The following is a 19,238-nucleotide window of genomic DNA, read 5'->3' on the forward strand; positions in this document are numbered from 1 at the left end:
TTCAAATGTGCCATGTGTAATTTGGGTTGTTCATAAAATTATTATGTGTGGTGCATTAAAATGAAACGGATGGTTTATTTAGGCAATCTCTCCCGAAATACTACAAGTTAAAAATGTGTCATAGATAGAGCCAGAAAGACGCTAAACTCCAAGGAATGTAGCATCTCTTAGTTTTGGTTGTTTTCTGAGGATCTCACCAAAATGCAGAAACAGAAACGAAAAAGAGCAAAGCGAGCACGGTCACAGCTGAACACAGCGAGTTCTTCGCCACCTGGTAACCCGGGCGTGTCAGGTGGTTGGAGATTAAATCGGGCCTCGAATTCTCTGCAGCAGCTCCTACCAAGGAGGGCGGTGTGCGGGTCCCAACCCCCTGAGTCCGGCCCGCCCACCAGTTGCTTTGGCCAATGGGATGTGGCGTGAGTGCCATAGGTGAGTCCAGACCTGGCAGCAGGTGCCTCCTGGCTCGCTCCCACGTAAGGAAGCCCAGGCACAGGAGGCGAGGCACCACGAGGGGAAAGAAACCCGGCCGTCGGCGGCAGCACAGCCCCCAGACCTTGTGGACAGAGGCCATTTCAGCCACCCCCCCTCCCTGCCCCGCCACTCCCCGCACCTGCTCCAGCTGCCTGAGCGCCCAGCAGAGCGCCTGACTCAGCCCCGCCCAACCAGAACTGCGCGCAAGTAAGAGGGCTCGTTTTTAAGTTGCTAAGTTTTGGAATCATTTGTTACACGGCAACAGATAACTGGTGTATATATAGGAAGGGTCTCTTTTCAGAGAAAGTTTGACCTCCAAAACTGTTGTGGTTCTCAAGGTCAAAGAGGCATCGGGGCCAGATGTTAACATTTTTTAAATATCCAAACTTCTAAATTAGCCCTTGTTTTTCTTCGTCCTGAGCCTTTTGAGTCGGCTGAAACAGTAAGTCGATGGAACCCCAGTGGTAGGTCCCAGGCATAGTGTCTTGAATTAATTGGTCAATCAATGAATTAATGCAAATAATTTCCCCCTCAGGAGTCGTGAAAGGGTATAAGCAGCCTTCTGCCTGGAGGCAAGCTGCGCCTGGAAGGTGCGTAGTGGACCCTCTCTCTGGGGCACTTTCCTGGTTTGAGATCGGCTCCTTCCCCTCCAGGGAGGCCTTGCTCCCGGCCACAGCAGTGGAGCATGGAGTCTTGGGGAGTCTTCCACCCACGACTGTGCCAGAGTGAATCTCCGTCCTGGCTCTGTTTCCTGGAAAGCTTGGCCCGCCCCACGGGGTGAGCAGGCCGCAGCAGCATGTTGGCAAGGGCGTGCAGGTTTTGGAGGGTGGTGCTGTGTGCGTGTGGTGGTGGGGAGGCTGGGGGAGGGGGCTGGAAATAATGCCATCCTTTGGGGGCTCCCCCTCCAGCCAGGTTTGGAGGCGAGCCCGGGATGGGCCCGCCGGCCTGGGAAGCATGCGGAGCCCATGATCTCCCAGCCGCTGGGGCCTCATTGTTCAATAAGGAGATTATGAGATGCTGCACACGCTGGCGTGTGGGGGGCTGTCTTCAGGCCAGCCACGGGCCTTGTTTTGCACACAATGACTGTGTAGTGCAGCCCGGTCAGGGTCCACTCTGGAAGGCGGCGACTGCCTCAGCCTTTTTGGGTCCAAGTTTGCTGCATGGCCACAGTGGGTCAGCTCATCTACCTCCCTTCCCATCCAGCTACCTGTCTGTCCTGTTGGAAAGCCCAGGGGCCCCCACAGAAACGGCAGGACCAGGCTCAGCCCACTTCCTGACACAGGGAGGGAAGAAAAGCATCCTACACACCAGGACCGTTATTGTTCTAGAAGCAGCAAAGGTTTAAAAAGCCAGCCTTTCTCTTTGAGGAAGTTCCAAGTTATGAGGGATTGTGCTCGAACCACCCAGAGTGGCTTTGTGGAGAGACCTGGTGCCTATTGGAGGAAGAGGTGCCTTGGGGTTAATCGCCTCCGACACCTTTATGGTCTGGGCTAGAACAGAGAGACACAATAAAGCAATCGCTATGGAATCTCGGTAGGATGCTGGGGTTGGGGCCTGGAACTGATGCGTGCTTTACTCTGGTTATGTTTTAGTGGGCATTTGCTAGATATTGCTGGTAAATCTCAAGAGACGGCATTTAACCTATGGTATGGCTGAACCCATGTAAGAAAATATTTTGCAACTAGGGTTTTGAACAAATTCGTAAACTAAAAAAAAAAAAACGAAAACAGAACAGGGCACCTGGGTGTCTCAGTCGGTTAAGCGTCTGCTTTTGGCTCAGGTTGTGATCCCAGGATCCTGGGATGGAGTCCTGCGTGGGGCTCCCTGCTTGGTGGGGAATCTGCTTCTCCCTCTGCCTCTCTCCCTGCTTGTGCTCTCACTCTCTCTCAAATAAATTAATTAAATCTTAAAAAAATAAATTAATAAATAAAACAGACTAAGTGGGGTTGTATTGCTGAACTTGGAACTTAGAGGCAATAAAATGTGCTGGTGAGGACCTGGGCCACAGAGCTCAGGTTCAAATCCCAGCTGCACCGCCTGCTAGCTGTGTGACCTTGGGCAAGCTACTTAACCTCTCTGGTCCTCAGTTCCTCTTCTGTGCAAGGAGGGTAATGACACGACTCATTTCAAAGGATTATTGTGAGGAATATATGTAATAAATGCACATGAGGAGTGGTTAATACAGGGCCAGGCTCAGACTGAGTGTTTAATAAATGTTCATTATTCGTATTATGAGTATCAATAACCCTCATGTTTTCTAACTGAACCATAAACGGAACCAGGGTTTTTTTCAGGAAAATAGTGAACTTAACGGGACTTAAATGCTGTCTAAAGTGGTCACGAAACAGCTTCTCAGAGAGAGCTCTGAGGACCAGCGCCCAGCACTCTGCCGCTGTTGATCCCGCACAAGACCCCCGCATTATCCTCACTTTGCACCTGGGGACACAAAGGCTCAAAGGGGCTGGGTGACCTGTCAGGGTGAGCTCATCTGTCATTAGGGCAGCTTACTGCCTCGGTTGACATGGGATGCACTTTGACCGTAACCATTCGTCCCCTTCCACACGAAAATGGGACTCATTCATTCATTCGTTCACGGGTGTCTGTGGAGAGCCCGTCGCCTGCGTGGCGCCTGCAGTCCTGTCTGTGTGTGCGTTCGCGCCTGGGCCCATGTTGAAATGTCTCCCCCACACCCTCCCTGCCCTGCCCCCGTGGCCATGACGCGACCTCCCCCACCAGCTCCCCGTCCAGCGCCGACGCCCACCTGCGGTTCCCAGACGGCACCGGCCTCCTGCAGACCCCGCGCTGGGACGAGCCGCAGAGGACCTGTGCCCTGGAGCAGATCTGCGGCGTGTTCCGCGTGGACCTGGGGCAGATGCGCTCCCTCCGCCTCTTCTTCAGGTGAGAGCCTCTCTGGGCAGCTTCCTGGAAGGAGGCTGGTGGTGCAGGGGTCCCGGCGGGTGGGGCTTCGGGTCCAGGGACAATGCCCGCCTTCCCAAATGTTTGCTTCCCGACATCACTAAGCTGGGGGGCTTAGTGGTACCCCACGATGGCTGCTCCCAGGAACTGGGTCGGGGCAGCTACCAGCCTCTTCCACCTGCCGTCAGGGTGACGGTGGCCTGCCGTGGCTTCAGACTCTGGCTTGGAGAACAGCCAGGTGGGGGCCGTACAGAAAGCTGCTACAGGCTGCTCCCAGTTACCCACGGAGAGGCTTTGCAGCTCGGCCTTTGTGTGCAAGACGGGGCCCTGGCCTTCCGGAGGGAGGCTCCCCTTTCTCATGGTGGGCAGACCAATAGTGTCCTGTCTCGTGGCCACATCAAATCTCTCCTGAAAAGCACGGCAGCCCAGCCACAGAATAGCCCCAACCGAAGACCTGTGCTCGAAGCGGGTGTGTCCCCAGAGGGTCCCGGACCCAGAGCCACATTCTGGCTGTTGCACTGATGGCCCTGTTGGATGTTCAGTGACTTTCCCTGGACGATTCTCCCTGAGTGAGAGGAGGAGTCCCTCCCAGACCAATGGAGGAGGCTCTCTCAGTGCCCGCCCCACCTGGGTTCAAAATCTGATTCCACCCAACGCCATCCACCCCTGCATCTCCCGGACAGGAGGGAGCATACGGGGCAGGGGACCCAGGGCCTCTCAGGCAGCCCAGCAGGGAGCGAGGGCAGCCCTCCTTCCCGGAGTCCCCAGGAGAGGGCTATTTTCCTTCTTCAGCCAAGCGGGTGGTGGGTTCCTTGCGGGTGTAGTGCTGTCCCCCTGCAGCCAGCAGCCAAACTCCAGGGGCCTTCCTGTTTCCTGCCTCTGAGGTCAGTGATAGGGGCCTCTGATTATACTTGGAAATCAAAGCCGGGGTTTCCATCTTCATTGCCCCGTTCCCTTCCCCTGCCGCGGCCGCCCAGCGATGAGGCCTGCACCAGCGGCCAGATGGTCATCGCCAGCCGCGAGAGCCAGTTCAAGGTTTTCCATTTCCACCACGGCGGCCTGGACAAGCTGTCCGACGTGTTTCAGCGCTGGAAATACTGTGTGGAGACGCACCTCAAGGACCAGGTAGCCCAGGGGGCGGAAGGGCGCTGCCCCGGGGGGGGGTGTCGTGAGGTCTGCACCCCGCGGCCAGACCCACCCCCTGCCCTTCCCGCCCATGGGGGGGATCCAGGGCTCTCCCCGCACAAAGGCCTCACAGGATGTGACCTTGGGGGCCCCTGGCGGTCCGTGGTCGCTGGGGGGCTGGCAGAGCGGCCACTTCGGATCTGAAGCAGGCCCAGGTCTTCTTGTAAAGTCAGTGCTTTGCACTTGAAAAATCATGTTTTGACAAGGCTTCCTGCCATATTTTGCTCAATCTACATACAAATGTAATAAGAGCTCTTTAATTATCTGTTCAAGATACTGTATGTGCTTATTAGAAAGGGGCTGACTTTAAGATCCCCTTCCTTCCCACAGAGCCTCCTGCTGGCTCTCCTTATTACAGTAGTATGGCTTGCTTTTCCCCCTACATCGAGCAACCTTTGATTTTTGAATTAAATGTCAGCTGCAGTTTTGCCCTGGATTCGTGACTGCCCGTGGAGACAACCTGACAGGCGGGCTCCCTGCTCGGGGAACAGCGGTCCCTTTGTTTGTGGCCAATCACATGTAATTTATTGTAGGCCCTCCCGGCAGAGGGAAGTTGGGCCGTTCGAGGCATTAATTCCGTTTTTTGCGGCTGGCTGGGGGTCGCGGGGAGAGTGTGGGGGGGTCAGCCGGGGGGGGCCATGGTCCATCGGTTGGTCCGTCAGTGGGAGTGGGCTGGGGAAGCCCAGCGACCTGGGAAACCGATGTTAAGATGAAGGTATTTTCATTTTAATTGCGTCTAATTACACTTGCCATTTAGGGGTCTGTATGTGGGGAGAGCGGGTCCCCCTCCTTTCGGGGTGTGGTGGGGTGAGAGGGGGCTTTTCTGTCCTGGGGAGAGCGGGCTGGCTTCGGGGGCCCGCCCGCCAGGTGCTTATCTCCCGGAGTTTCCGGACTCCATCCGGGCCAGCAGGTCACCGACGAAAAGACGTGCATGCAGTTCTCCATCCGACGCCCCAAACTGCCCTCCTCCGAGACGCACCCTGAGGAGAGCATGTACAAGAGGCTGGACGTGGCGGCCTGGCTGCGCCACCTGAACGAGCTGGGCCAGGTAGAGGAGGGATACAAACTGCGCAAGGTAAGCCGGGGGCACCCAGGGCCGCCTCCCCGGAGGCTGCCCCCTTGTGTGAACACGCCCGCCCGATAAAGCAATCAAAGGCTCTGCGTTGAAAAGGAAACCTCGGGAGCGGGCTTGGGGGACCCGGAGTCAGGCTGCATAGAACAGCTCGCGGTGAAATGCAGCGCTTCCAAAACCGGGATTAGGCCATGACGTGAGAACGACACGTTAATCTGAGCGCCACACCAGGGTGGGCATTGACATTGAAATGAGCCTGGCTGTGTGCTGTATGGGAATGGAGGGCCGCCACTTTCCCTCCAAACATGTGCAAATCACAGCGACCTGAATCAAGGCATCAGCTGTCACCAAGGCGCAGCAAAGCCCCCAAAACACAAATCTCCGGGGGCTGGGGGTGCTTTGAGCCGCCCTGTATTGGCCCCTCCCCAACTTCGGCCGCTTCCTGCAGGCCATTTTCTTCGGCGGCATTGATGTGTCAATCCGGGGGGAGGTCTGGCCCTTCCTGCTGCGGTATTACAGCCACGAGTCCACGTCGCAGGAGAGGGAGGCACTGCGGGCGCGGAAGCGCCGGGAATACGCCGAGATCCAGCAGAAGAGGTAAGGGCCGCCGGCCCGGCCCGGCCCCCGGTGGGACTCAGCCGACCCGGCGATTGGCCGTGCAACCCCGCACTGATAATATGTTCCGTGACCCAGACTTTCTTTGGAAAATGGGTCCCAGGCACGGAGTGATAGGCTTGGATAGGAGCCGGCGTTATCCCCGGCGCTCCTCGCTCCTCAGCGCCGTGTCAGCGTTTGAGAGCTCGACAGACTGAGCTAGGCACCGACGCCCCGCCGGACACGCTGGGCCGGAGCCGACGGCTGAGGTCTCTCTCGGCCTGGCTGAGCGCGGGCCACGGCCCGCTCTGCTCCCCGACACTGGATAACCAGCACCCCCAAGTTAGTGGGGAGCCGGAGGGTTTGCCGGCGGCAGCAGCCCAGCCCCCATCAGGAGCAGGGGTGGGGAAGGACGGGCCCTGCCTGGAGCGTGTGTGTGCATGTGTGGGCATGAGTGTGTGTGTGCGTGCGTGCGTGTGCTTGCATGTGCATGAGTGCGTGTGTGTGCGCGTGCGCGTGTGTGCACGTGCGTGTGTGTGCATGAGTGCGTTGTGTGTGTGCTTGCGTGTGCATGAGTGCATGTGTGCGTGTGCGCGCGTGTGTGCATGAGTGCATGTGTGTGTGCGCTTGCGTGTGCATGAGTGTGTGTGTGTGCGCGTGCATGTGTGCATGAGTGCGTTGTGTGCGCGTGCGTGTGTGTGCTTGCGTGTTCATGAGTGCGTTATGTGCGTGCATGTGTGCGCGTGTGTGTGCTTGCGTGTGCATGTGTGTGCGCGTGCATGTGTGCATGAGTGCGTTGTGTGTGTGCTTGCGTGTGCACGAGTGCATGTGTGTGTGTGCATGTGCGTGTGTGCTTGCGTGTGCATGAGTGCGTGTGTGTGCATGAGCGTGCGTGTGTGTGCTTGCGTGTGTGCACACGCATGCGTGCTGCTCGCGGAGCCCCCGGCCGGCGCTCTGCTCTGTGCCAGGCTCTCCATGACCCCTGAAGAGCACAAAGCGTTCTGGCGTGACGTGCAGTTCACCGTGGACAAGGATGTGGTTCGGACGGATCGGAGCAACCAGTTCTTTCGAGGCAAAGACAATCCGAACGTGGAGAGCATGAGGTACCTGCCCTCCCCAGCCAGCGAGGGTCTCCCGGAGGGGAGGAGAGCCCTGCCCCCCCCCCCACCATTCCACTTCCTCACCTGCCACTCGGGGTCACCTTACCCCTCGGGACTCCGCCGGCCTTCTGGGAAGAAAAGGAACAGCAGCAGGGGCGGGGTCCAGAAGCAGAGGCTCATTAGCTACTTTAGGCAACATCAGTCCATGTATTGTGGCTGGTCCCTCCCCAGGGTACCAGCAAAGCCTCCCATCCCTGGGCCTCCACCAAGCCTGGCTTGCTTGGCTCCCACCAGCCCTGGATGAGCCTCCCTCTGAGCCTCCCAACAGGTGGTCCTCTGGCCCATGAAACCACACAGAGCCCGAGAATTGCATCTCTGACATTCTACCACCTGGCAAATGATGGCACAAAATTCGCAGCCCATACAAATGTCCCTGCGCACCCATCCTTTGTCACAGGCGGGCAGCCACCATTAAGAAAATCAGACCCATATACTCTCTTTCCCCTGCTCTGGAGGTTTGGGCCTGCCCAGGGGCTCCTGTAGGCCACTCCATTTCCCTAGACCCTGAGGACAGTGCCCTGAGGGCTACCTTCCTTGCCCTGAGATCGAGGTGAAGGGGGCGCATCCTGGCAGCCTGGGGTCTCCAGCCTGGGCGACACGCCGTCAAGAGCGCAGCAGGGGTGGGCCACATCGAGGCCCGCTCTCACTGACTCCCTGCTCTCTGCCCTGCGTCCCCAGGAGGATCCTGCTGAACTATGCCGTATACAACCCAGCCATCGGCTACTTCCAGGGCATGTCAGACCTTGTGGCGCCCATCCTGGCCGAGGTCCTGGACGAATCAGACACCTTCTGGTGCTTTGTGGGTTTGATGCAGAACACGATCTTCGTCAGCTCTCCTCGGGACGAGGACATGGAGAGACAGCTGGTGAGGCTGGGCCGTGCGGGTTAACAGTGTGCTGGGGGAGAGTACGCTGCCTCCTGCCCTTGCTGCCCGAGGTCTTGGTGGCCACGTGTGGCATGGCTGCTATGGGTCAACAGGCAGAAAAAGCCGGGGTGGGCGTTGCCAGTGGGGCCTGGGGGCTTAGCCGTGGGCCTCTGCTAAGGCCAAGCTCCGTGGGAGGAACGCATGTTATTCCTCAGTCTCAGGACACCTGCTGCCATCCCCACCCCATGCCCCCTGCAGGCTGGGCTGTCGGGGGAGGCCCCTCCCCTGGTGGAGGAGTGAGGAAGGGGAGGCCCATCACACCTGGCCCTGTGCTTTACAGGATGGGTCCTCAGGTACATCTGGGCTGCTCCCTGCAAGGCTCCAACACAGGATGCAGGAATGGGAGGGGCTCCTGAGGCCCCCTGGACAGTCACCACGCCCCATTCCAGGCCCAGGCCTCCTGCAGTGCCCAGCCAGCATGTCCCCTCCTCATGGCCTCCCTTCACCTGCCCAGACCCAGCAGCTCTGAATGTTGGGGGCGAGGGGGACAGGCAGAGCTGGTAAGGCAGGGCCAGGAGCCTTCAGTCAGCACTCGAGGCAGCTCCTGGGTGTTCCAAACACCTGCCGAGTGCCGGGTGGAGGGCACTAGGCTGTGGTCTTGGCTCTCCAGTCCCGGAGAGGACCCCAGCCGGGAAGCTGACAGAGACGGGAAGTAGGCAGGCAGGCGGATCAGGCAGATGCCACAGCACACGGGATGTGCCCAGACTTGGCCGAGCACAGGTTCGGACAGTGATACTGTGTGGCCTGGACTTTTGGGACCGGCCATGTCAGGAGCGACGGGGACGGAACTGACCGGAGCTGGGGTCTGACTGTGGATGCGAGCCGAGCACAGCAGGGGGTCTGAGGACCAGGGAGCCAGGGTCCAGGAGGTGTGGCTTGGAAGGCCAGGGGACGTCCGCGTGGGGTAAGCGGGGGTAGGCCGCATGCGTGGTCTTGACGCTGTGCTGGGCCGGTCAGAAAAGATCCTCAGACTCAGCCCCTCCAAGGGCCCCAGCGGCTGTCTCCAGCGGGAATGATGGGTTGCTTGTGTGGGAGGGGCCTGTGAGTCACGGAGCCCTGCCCCAGGTCCCCCCCACCACACACACACCCCCCACCCCCAGCTGCCCCCTCTCTGCATCGGCCCTGTGATGTCAGGTTTCCACGGCACCCGGGGAGGTAATTATGGGGTCTGACGCGATTGGCTCCTGACGGGCTCATGCAGCACGCGGCCCCGTGACTCATTAGCTGCCAGAGATGGATATTCTCAGGGCTCTGAAGTCAGCAGCCCAAGCCGGGCCCTGCCAGAAGGAGCCTCGATCTCGTCCCTCGCCCACGTCACTGGGTGGTGACCTTACGTGCAGGAAACGAGCACCCTGAGGTTCAGAAATGCCCCCTCCCCGCTCTAAGTCAGCTCTGGAAGATGATGGTTCTTGGCGATGGGAAGGTGGTTGGACTGGGGGTTCCGTGCATGATCTGCTCGCCCTCCCCAGGAGGCGGGAGCCGCAGAAACCGCCCTGTGTGGTGGCTGAGACCTGGGGAGCCTCCGGTCCACAGCAGGGCAGCATGCTCTGCCTGCCCCGGGCTGTGCCTCCAGAACAGTCTGAAATCTGGGGTGAACTAGCCAAGACAGGTGTGAGTCCGACTCCAGCAGCAGAATAACGTGAGCCGGTGCAGACGCTGCCGATGGAGGCCCCGTGCTCGGCACGCGTGCTTCTCGGGCTGGGGGCCCGAGGAAGGGCCTCAGGGGGAGTGGGCACCTTGGGCAGAGCCTGGGGGCTCACTGGTCCTGGCCTCACCCCCAGCTCTACCTGCGGGAGCTGCTGCGGCTGACGCACCTGCGCTTCTACCAGCACCTGGTCTCGCTGGGTGAGGACGGCCTGCAGATGCTCTTTTGCCACCGTTGGCTGCTCTTGTGTTTCAAGCGCGAGTTCCCCGAGGCCGAGGCGCTGCGCATCTGGGAGGCCTGCTGGGCCCACTACCAGGTGAGCCAGGGCCAGGCGGCCGCACCCTGCGGGGGCGGGGCCCTCCGGGGTCCCCTCCTCGCAGCCCCAGCCCCCATAACCCACACGCCCCACCACACCAGGCCCTGCCTTCTCATCGTCCCCCGGGGCTGCCTTCAGATCAACAGCTCGCCTCCCAAGTAACTGAAACAGATGCAAATTGCCCACTGACTGTGCTCATTACCACATCCTGGGGCCCAGCTCCCTGCTGCCACAACCAATCAGTGTGAGGGTGACATCGGTGAGGGCGAGCGGGCCCCCTGCAGCCCCGGCCACCAGGCCCTCCTTCCCTGCTCGCTCAGGACCGCGCAGGGAAAGAGCCTGAGACCCTGCGTCCCCGTCAGCCCCTCCGGAGAGCCCAGGACCCACCGTCCCTCCCCAGATTTCCACTGCAAAGCCCCCAAGAGCGTGCGTCCCTATCCCATGGCTTTAACACCCAACTTAGCAACAAGTTGGCCATGTTGAAGGATGGGCAAGTCTCTCTGGATCCGTCAGCTTTAAAAAAAAAAAAAAATAGTATTGACACATCCGGGAGGTGGCCAGGATCCTTTCTGCAAGAGCCGGCTCTGTCCTCGCCCTGGAAGCCGGCAGCTTCCATTAGACAGACCTCAGGGGTCAATGGGACGCCGGGCCAATCTGCAGACACGTGAGCTGGCAGGCTCCACTCTTGCTGGTGCTGCAGGAGGAGCTTCTCGGAGGGCGGCAAGTCCCAGGAAGCCGCCCTGGTGCCCCAAGCCGTCTCCGTACCCGCCCCCTGGCCCGGGTCTGGCTCTGCGGCCCGGCCTGGATTAGTGTGCTGGACCGCATTTGGCCACATGGGCCCTGCGCCTGATGACATTAATGGCGCAGGGGTGGGGAGGGGCGGGGAGGTGGGAGTAGGCTACTTCCTTGGGAGTGAGGGCCATGGGAGGGGGGGCTCTTTTGAAGTGACCCCTGAGAGAGAAAGGCTCTATTCTGTCTGTTTACTACTCATGTGTCTGTGGGGCCTGGACTGCCCCAGGCCTGTCCCGTGAATGGAATTAGTCCTGTCCTGCTGCCCAGCCCTGGTGGGACATGCCTCACCCCTTCCTCCCCACGTTTGTCTCTGAGAGGAGCTGCACACCCCCCTTCCCGGAATCCTGCTGTCTCCCACCCCGGGCCGAGCGTTCTGAGCCAAAGCAAGAACAAATCCATTCTGGATTAGTTCAAAGGAAGGGGCCAGGCAGCCCGAGGCCCCACAGCCTGGGGGACGGTCTGTCCCGAGCAGGCAGGGCGCGGGGCATTGCTGACTTTGACCTCAGCAGGAATTGTGGGCTCCGCCCGGCTGGCCTAGCTGTTCCGTCTGGCCGGCCGGTCGACATTGGGAGACTAAACATGGGCTTCCTGGTGCTCCTTACTCTTCCTCTGCCCTCGGGGGCCAGTGTGAGTCAAAGGCAGCGCCCCCTCCAAGCATCCGGGCAGGGGAACACACAGGATGCGCCCCAGTCAAATGCCAGCCGATGGAGCGCCAGCTTCCTGCTGCGCGCCTGGTGTTGCTGGGCAGTGGTGTGAGGTGGTCTCCAAGGAGGGCAGCAGGGTCCCCGGTGGAGTCCTCGAAGAGATAGTGAAAGACAGCAGGATCATGGTAACCCCTCCGTGGGGCCGTCAGGAAGCTGTCTTGCTCCTCTCTGTTAGGATCTTCTCGATTTCTTAGCAACAAACCTAGGGGTCATCTCTGGGACAAGAGTTGGGATGTTGAGCCTGGAGGGAGGAAGACACTGACCAGAGGGTAACTGCCAGAACGTTCTTTCTCGCTGGCCTGTTCCACAACCCACTGGGGCGTATTCACACCCAGCCTCTGCGTGCACCTTTACGAGCTCTTCTCAGCGCCTTTATGAATAGACTTCACAATGAGCGTGGGTCAGCCCTCAGAGGACGCTGTGACGGAATGCACCCAGAGGGCTCCCCAGCAGCAGCCCGTGGGTAGCACGAGCTTGTCCCCTTTGCATGTCACAGCAGCCTTTGGGTGTAGGTACTGACCTTGGCCCGTGTGCGGTGGGGAAACAGGGCAAAAGAGGCTTGCGGCTTGCCCAGGACCACATGAGCCCAGACAGCCTCACCCCACAGCTCTGCACTCAGCCTCCACCTGGGGCCTTATCTGAACCCTGCTCTCCTCCCCCTCAGACGGACTACTTCCACCTTTTCATCTGCGTGGCCATCGTGGCCATCTACGGGGATGACGTCATTGAGCAGCAGCTGGCCACCGACCAGATGCTCCTGCACTTTGGAAACCTGGCCATGCACATGAACGGGGAGCTCGTTCTCAGGAAGGTGAGCGCCTGCCCCTCCCCCAAGTGGCCCCACCCACTAGGCTTGCAGAGCCCCGCCCCTTGGCCACAGAGCCCCGCCCACGCCCCAAGCCCCGACGCGAGGGCGGGGCTTGAACGCAGGCCCCGCCCCGTGCGCTCCTGGGGGCGCTCCCTGCGGAGGCCACCGCACAGGGCTAGTCCACCATCAGGCCCGGACACCAGGGCCTCCTCCGCTGCGTGGAATGAACAAATTATCCGGCTTCATAGACAGCCCCCCCCCCACCTTGGGGCACCTCACTCACAGCCCAGAGCCAGGCAGATTGAGAAGGCAGCTTTGGGGGAGGGCCGCTGCGTCTCATCCAAGGCAAGTGGAAGGAAGGGGCACCACGCTGAGCTTGGCCACTCCGCACTTCCCAGCCTCCTGCTGGCGATGCCCATGTGAAAGCTCTGTAGTGGTTTTCGGGGGCTGTAAGGAGCGACGCAGGGGCCAGCGGTCGCGTGGGTAGGAAGTGGGCACGGCACTGCCCACGACAGCGGGAACGAAGCCCGCGGAGGCTGAAAGGTGGAGCCGCAGGGCGGCCGGAGCGCTGGGGCATCCTAGCTGGGGGGCTGAGTCAGAGGGGGCAGACCCAAGGGCAGGGACTGCCACTGAGGCGGGCCCCTGGGCCGCCCTTGGCCGCCTGCTCACCCTTCGGATGAAGGCCTTTGGGAGCCTGCCCCACCTCTCCACCCCCTGTCCTCTCTTTGCAGGCCCGCAGCCTGCTGCACCAGTTCCGTCTCCTGCCCCGCATCCCCTGCAGCCTGCACGACCTGTGTAAGCTGTGTGGGACGGGCATGTGGGACAGCGGATACATGCCTGCCGTGGAATGCACGGGCCACTACCCGGGCTCGGAGAGCTGTCCCTACGGGGGCACGGTGGAGACGCCTTCGCCCAAGCCCCCCAGAGAAGGCAAGAAGGGCCCAAAGATGCCTCGGGAAGGCTTCGGTTTCCGCAGATAGGTGGGGCTCCCTGCACTGGAGGAAGGTGGAGGGGACCTAAGCAGAGGTCCTGGGCACGTGGGAGGGGGTGGGGATGGGCATGGAGGGGACGGGGGATGGTAGAGAAACGTAAGGAAAAAGACTTGGGGCGACAGGAAGGGAACCTTTTCGTATTAATGACGTAAGCAGAGCCTCGAAGTGACTGAAGTAAGACCCACCAGCTGCCCAGAGAAAAGTCACCTCCCAGAACAGTGGGGCCAGAGTGCGCGGCCCTCCGGCCTGGAGAGGCAGGCTGCTGGCTTCTCGGGCTGCCTGCCTGTGGTGGGTCTCAGCGTGCCTCAGGGACTCTGCCGCTGCGTCAGCAATGGGCGGCACTGCCGGGCAGCGAGAAAGGAGGAGAAGGCCTGCTCCCGCTGCAACACAGGGAATGCAGAGCAGAAGGGGGTCCCGTCCAGGCCTGGGACATCTTTGCAAGCTGGACACGCCTCCTCATTGGGCCCCATTTTCTGAGCGGGCCAGTCTCAACTTTGCACAGCTTCAAAGCTAATATGAAGATGTCTGCAAGAAAAAGAAAAGTCCTGGTGACTTCACGATAGACAGGTGTAGGAGCAGTTTGAGGGTCTGAGAGGCTGGGGGTCTTCAGTGTCCGTTTACACATTTTATACTCCTGGTATGTGAAAGAACCTGCCTGCCGCTGAGCCCGAGCCTCAGGCTGTTGGGGGTTGTTGGACCCCTCTCCCGTAGTTGGGGGGTGGTTCTACATGAGGATCTCTGTTTAGGTCAAGCTCACCCAACACAGCAGTCTGCTGGGGGCCGCGTGGGTTGGGCTGTGTGTGCTCTGGCAAAATCTCACTGTCTGAGGGAAGTGGGACCACATTAGCTGAGCACCTGAGACAGAAGCATCCAAGAGGCCTGGAAGGACCCCCGCTTCCCTGCAGGGCCTGCACCGCGTGATCGGGGGCCTTCTCAGGTAGCAGGGCTCAGCGGCGACCCCATAATGTAGCCAGCACTCAGGACAGCACTCCCACCTCCAGAAGATTCCTGTTGGTGGCTCCTTCTGGGATTTAGGGAGATGGACAGAGGAGGGTGTGGGAACTCCCAACCAGCTGGAAAGCATCCAGCCATCTGCACAGAAAGCCACTTCTTGAGCTGGTGGGCTCTCAGGGGCTTGAATCCTTCCCTGAGTCCTCCTGCACGCCCGTGAAGTGCTGAAGGTCGTCGTGGAGACACCGCCTCGACGGAGGCTTCTTCCTGCTCTCCACTCCTGTCCCCGGAGAGCGAGCCACGCTGCCGGCACCACTTTAAAAAGATGTTTATCAACAGAAGAGAGGAAGTTACCAGCCTCCTCCTTCGAAGCTTATCTATTCTCCATGAGCTCAAGTCCTCCAGCATCTCCGAGTTCCCAGAGCCTTCTGAGGAGAGCCCCCGGGAGCCCCCTCAGTCCCCAGATCCTGGGGCGCTGGCCGCTTCAGCCCTGCAGCAGGGTCCAGGCTGGGTGGGGTGGACTTCTCACCTGCTCTGCGTCTGGGGAAAGGGGATTGCCTTTCTGTGCTGGCCCCCATCTGCTGCGGAAAAGGCGCTGCACCGATCCTGCGTTGGAAACCGCCTCCCTGTGAACGGAGTGTTGGTTAACCACCGCGCTGCAGCAGGGCTGTGTGATGAGTAGCCCCCAGACCCATCTCCCGCACCGTCCAGGGTCAGCAGTTTAGACTGGGCACTTCTGGTCTTGGCTGGGTGTGTTCCCATATCTGGCTCAACTGTTGGTTACATCCCAGAGGGGCTGCTCACGTGTAGAGCTCAGACCTGGCGCCATCTCTTGCCTCCGCGCTGCAGGCTCACCCCGGTCAAGGCAAAAGCGCAGGAGGAGAAATGCACAGGTACCTTCCCAAGCCTTGGGGGAGGCCACTCCTGCTGTCATCCCACTGCCAAAGCGAGTCCCATGGCCGGACTCAGCATCCAGGGGTGGGGGAGTGGACCCCTCCCTTTAGCAAGAGGCGCTGTGCAGTGACGGCAGGGGGCTGGGGATTCAGAGGGTGAGGAGCTGGGCTGTGGGTACGTCTGCCACCCCCTCCAGGAACTTTTGGGGCTCTGCTGTCAGGGGGCAGGACTTCTCCCGGGAAGGCAGGAGATGCCCAAGGGGCTAGAGGATGCTCCTCAGCTCCCCCTGTCTAGGAGGTAGCAGCCGTGCATTTTTCTGAGATACCTTGTGCCTTTGGGCTGCTGTGTATGTGCGGGGGAGGGGGGGGTGTCCAGGGATCCCTTCACTTCGGAGGACCCTGGATACCAAGCATTCACGCTGAATCTCCCAGCTCCCACAGCTCCCCAAGACCCCGTACCAAGTGCCACCCCGCCCTCACTGCTCCCGCCTCACACCCCTGTGCTGAGCAGGGCCCTGGAGATCTACGCCTCTCAGAGCAGCCAGAATCTCAGAAGCCGAAGACCTGGTTGTGTGGGCTCTTTGAGGAAACGCTGCTCTGGAGGGCTGGGGAAGGCCTGCCTTGCAGGACTCCCTTAATCTGAGTGCAATTAGAGGAAACCAGCCAAAAACCCTGCAGCCCCAGGATTATTCCCAGCCAGCAAAAGGCATTAGGGTGATAATTCCGTCATTAGACTTCTAGCCTTCCCACCTCCCAGACGTGCAAATATGGGATAATCAGCCCGGCACGACCATCCTCGGTGATGCTGCTTATTTAACCCATTTTTTTAAATGACACTTAATGTTATTGGCTGGTGTGCGTGTGCGCGCATACTTAATTTCCCCACTGCTAATGTCTGTGCTGACGTTCCAGGATGTCGCCGGGGCCCCTGGGAAGAGAGGGAGCCTTTGATATGCTCCTCCTGGCATAGACAGGGCAGCATGGCAGGGACTCACCAGCCCAGGGAGGGTTCACGCTCCCAGGGAAGAAGGGGTGGCAGGAAGATGCTGGGTCCCGGGAGGGTGGGGGACGCACAGGGTGGCGGGGCTGGGGCCTGGTTAGGTGCAGAGGAGCACAGTGTGCTCTTCCAGAAGACTCCAACTCAAGTCCCAGCCAGGAAGACTGGGATCCACAAGTTGTGGGAATTGGTGTCCTTGAGCCCATCAGTGGGGGTGGAATGGACGGGGTGGGGAGGGGCCCCAGCCCACCTCTGCAGAAGGGGAGGGTCTGCAGTCCAGGAGGGGACGCCCGGCTCCATCGGAGTGCACACGCACACCAGCTCTGTCCGCACGCCATCAGTAGGCACGTGGTCCTGGTCCGCTGCATGTCAGGCAGCACGGAGGTTTTCAAACCCGGGACCTCGGGCACGTGTCCTTTGAGTTCATCTGTAAGAGCCCAGCCTGAAGCCCCATCCGGGGAGGGCATCTGGGCAGGACGAAGCTTCTGGTCCTAAGACGGAGGCTTCTCCCAGGCTAAGTGGCGGTGGCTGGCAGAGGTCAGCCACACTGACCTTTGACAGGTGGACATACGGAAATGGGGCAAAGACTGGGGGCCGTCATGGTGGGGGGTGGTGCTCTGTGGCTTCCCCCTCGGTTTGTGTGAGGTCCCTCCGAGCTCTCGTGGCCGTTTCTTATTTGGTAGACAGCCCTTGGAGTGTGGCAGTCCCCGGGATGATGGGAATCTGCTCAGGGCAATGCCCCGCGGAAGCCTCGGTCCTCCATCTGGCCTCCGCTCCCCTGCAGGGAGGCTGGCGGGTGTCAGGGACGCCAGGGTTCACCCGGCGAAGAAAAGGAAACTTCTTCCAGTCTGTCTGCCCAGCAGAGGCCCCTGGTGCCCGCCCAGTAGGGAGGAAGGAAGAGGCGTTCCCCCGGGAAGACCCACATACACGTGCAGGGGTGTGGACTGGGCCAGAGGAGGTGGCCCGAGGCCAAGGGAGGGACGCGAGGCTGGACATGCCACATCCCCAGAGACTCTAGGGAGCCAGACAGCCCAGGATCCCATTAGGCCTGTGTTTCTAAGCCACGTGACAAGGCTGGCTGTCCCTTGGAGTGGAAACATTCTGTCTCTGGATGTTCCTGGCTCAAAGGGAATGGCCCCCAAACTAACCAGTTTTTGTCCTCCCAAATTGTGAAGGCTGAGGCCAGGGCTCCCCCTAGGGGGTGAGCGGCGTTGAGCCTCAGTTTCCCCACCTGTAAAATGAGAAGGATGACGCCCACCCACGCACCCCACTGATGGCCGGTGTGAAAGCTCTCCTGAGGGTGGTTTACCAAGCCCCCTGGGGCCTCACCCGCCACTCAGGGAGGAGACCACTGGCCTTGGCCTTCAGCAGCTTTGCCCGAGAGTGGCAGCGTGTCCCCGACTCCGAAGCTCTCGCAGCTTCGGGAGTCAGCAAACCCACTCCCTCTCATGCCCACCTTGCTGCGCATACCCAGCCGACAGGAAACCTCTCTGTGCCTCTTCTCTAATGTTCACCCCATGCCACCCCACTCCTGCCACCGAGAAAAGTCAACCATGAACCATAACCTCAGCGCCCCTGCAGGATGTTCATCTCTTCAGCAGGAATGTGGTCCGTGCGTGCAAGGTCTTCCCCCTCCACTGTGAAAACCACCTGAGCGGGGACTCTGGCCTCCCGGGTCAGTGTTGTTGGACCCAGGGAGGGGCCTCCCTGGGCCTCCAGGGAGCAGGGCAGGGGCGCACACACCCTGCAGGCATCTGGCCCTTTAAATACATCGCATTGAATTTCTAGGTGGGAAGAGAACCTACCAGATTCAAAGAGAGCTCGACCACAGGGCCCTCTTCCCTCCAGCACTTCTGCTTAGAGGGCAGGGCTCTGCGGTTGAAAGAAAATTTTAACGAAATGTCCCCCATTATCAACAGATTACTGTTGTCCATGGCAAGCAGTTCTTTCTCTGTGTTTTGTGGATACAGTCACCTGTCAGTCAAGCCCTGCCCCCGGCCCAGCACTGGTCACCACAACCCCCTGGTCACCATGACCCCAACAGTGCTTCCGGCTCTCATGGATTCCCCTTAAAAAGTAAATAAAATCACATTGACAACAAATGGATGCTGTTCGGCGCCTCCAGAAGGTCCGGTGGGGTTTGTTAGGCCCACACGTGGCAGGCTCCGGTGCTCGACACAGAGGGCCCCCCACAGAAGTGCAAGGAAGGCCCGCAGATGCTTCTTGGGGGTTCCGTGATGGGGGAGGGGCAGATGGCCGGGAGCAAGGGCGGCTCCTGTCTCTGCCTTGGAGAGTTAATGAGAGGCTGGGGAAGGCCTATGAACCCCCAGCAAGTGGGGGCCCCCCGAGACCGGCCCCAGCGCATAGAAGCACACATAGTGTTTTGTTGAGACTCAGCTGCCAGGCTTCCGATTTCAGGAAAGGCTGGAATCTTGCATTTGAGAACTTTTGTAAGGAGGGAAACGAGGTGAATTTGACCTTGTTGTGGGGGGGTGGGGGGCATGAAGCTGAGAAGCTGTGTCAGCTCCTCTCACCTCGCGAGCCCTCCGAGCCCTCCGAGCCTTGCTGCGGGGCCAGGCCCGGGCACTGGGGGAGGGTGGGCAAGGGGAGGCTGAGGCTTGCTCTCGGTTCTCCTGGAGCATGGTGGTGGGGTAATGGGCTCCCAGCCCTCATGGCAGCACCTTTGGATTTCAAGCTGGTTTCCCACTGTTCTGTGTGTACCTTTCCATTCTTTGTCTGCAAGGGGCGGAGGGCAAGTGCAAAGCTCTCCTGGGTGTCTCAACCGTGGGTGTCTTGTGTCTGCAGGGCCCGCCTCAC

The 19,238-nt window shown here is 60.1% G+C and overlaps 1 protein-coding gene across 3 annotated transcripts in view; it reads left to right on the forward strand.

The window, feature by feature from the left end:
* Positions 1 to 18,904, forward strand: part of TBC1D16 (TBC1 domain family member 16) — a 75,638-nt gene extending 56,734 nt beyond the window's left edge. Inside the window, exons 4-12 of one of the 3 annotated variants that reach the window (XM_035025854.1) lie at positions 3,208 to 3,369; positions 4,365 to 4,512; positions 5,480 to 5,647; positions 6,093 to 6,241; positions 7,207 to 7,341; positions 8,077 to 8,263; positions 10,105 to 10,284; positions 12,445 to 12,591; positions 13,320 to 18,903. In XM_035025854.1, the coding sequence (XP_034881745.1) occupies positions 3,208 to 3,369; positions 4,365 to 4,512; positions 5,480 to 5,647; positions 6,093 to 6,241; positions 7,207 to 7,341; positions 8,077 to 8,263; positions 10,105 to 10,284; positions 12,445 to 12,591; positions 13,320 to 13,568 (1,525 nt within the window). In that variant the 3' untranslated portion in view covers positions 13,569 to 18,903. Of the gene's footprint in view, positions 1 to 3,207; positions 3,370 to 4,364; positions 4,513 to 5,479; positions 5,648 to 6,092; positions 6,242 to 7,206; positions 7,342 to 8,076; positions 8,264 to 10,104; positions 10,285 to 12,444; positions 12,592 to 13,319 lie in introns of all 3 variants that reach the window. The other 2 variants (XM_035025856.1, XM_035025855.1) reach the window with 2 other exon arrangements.
* Positions 18,905 to 19,238: the final 334 nt, after the last annotated feature.

This window comes from Mirounga leonina, unplaced genomic scaffold (assembly GCF_011800145.1).
Source record: "Mirounga leonina isolate KUSES-001 unplaced genomic scaffold, KU_Mleo_1.0 Mir_197, whole genome shotgun sequence".
Taxonomy (NCBI): Eukaryota; Metazoa; Chordata; class Mammalia; order Carnivora; family Phocidae; genus Mirounga; species Mirounga leonina.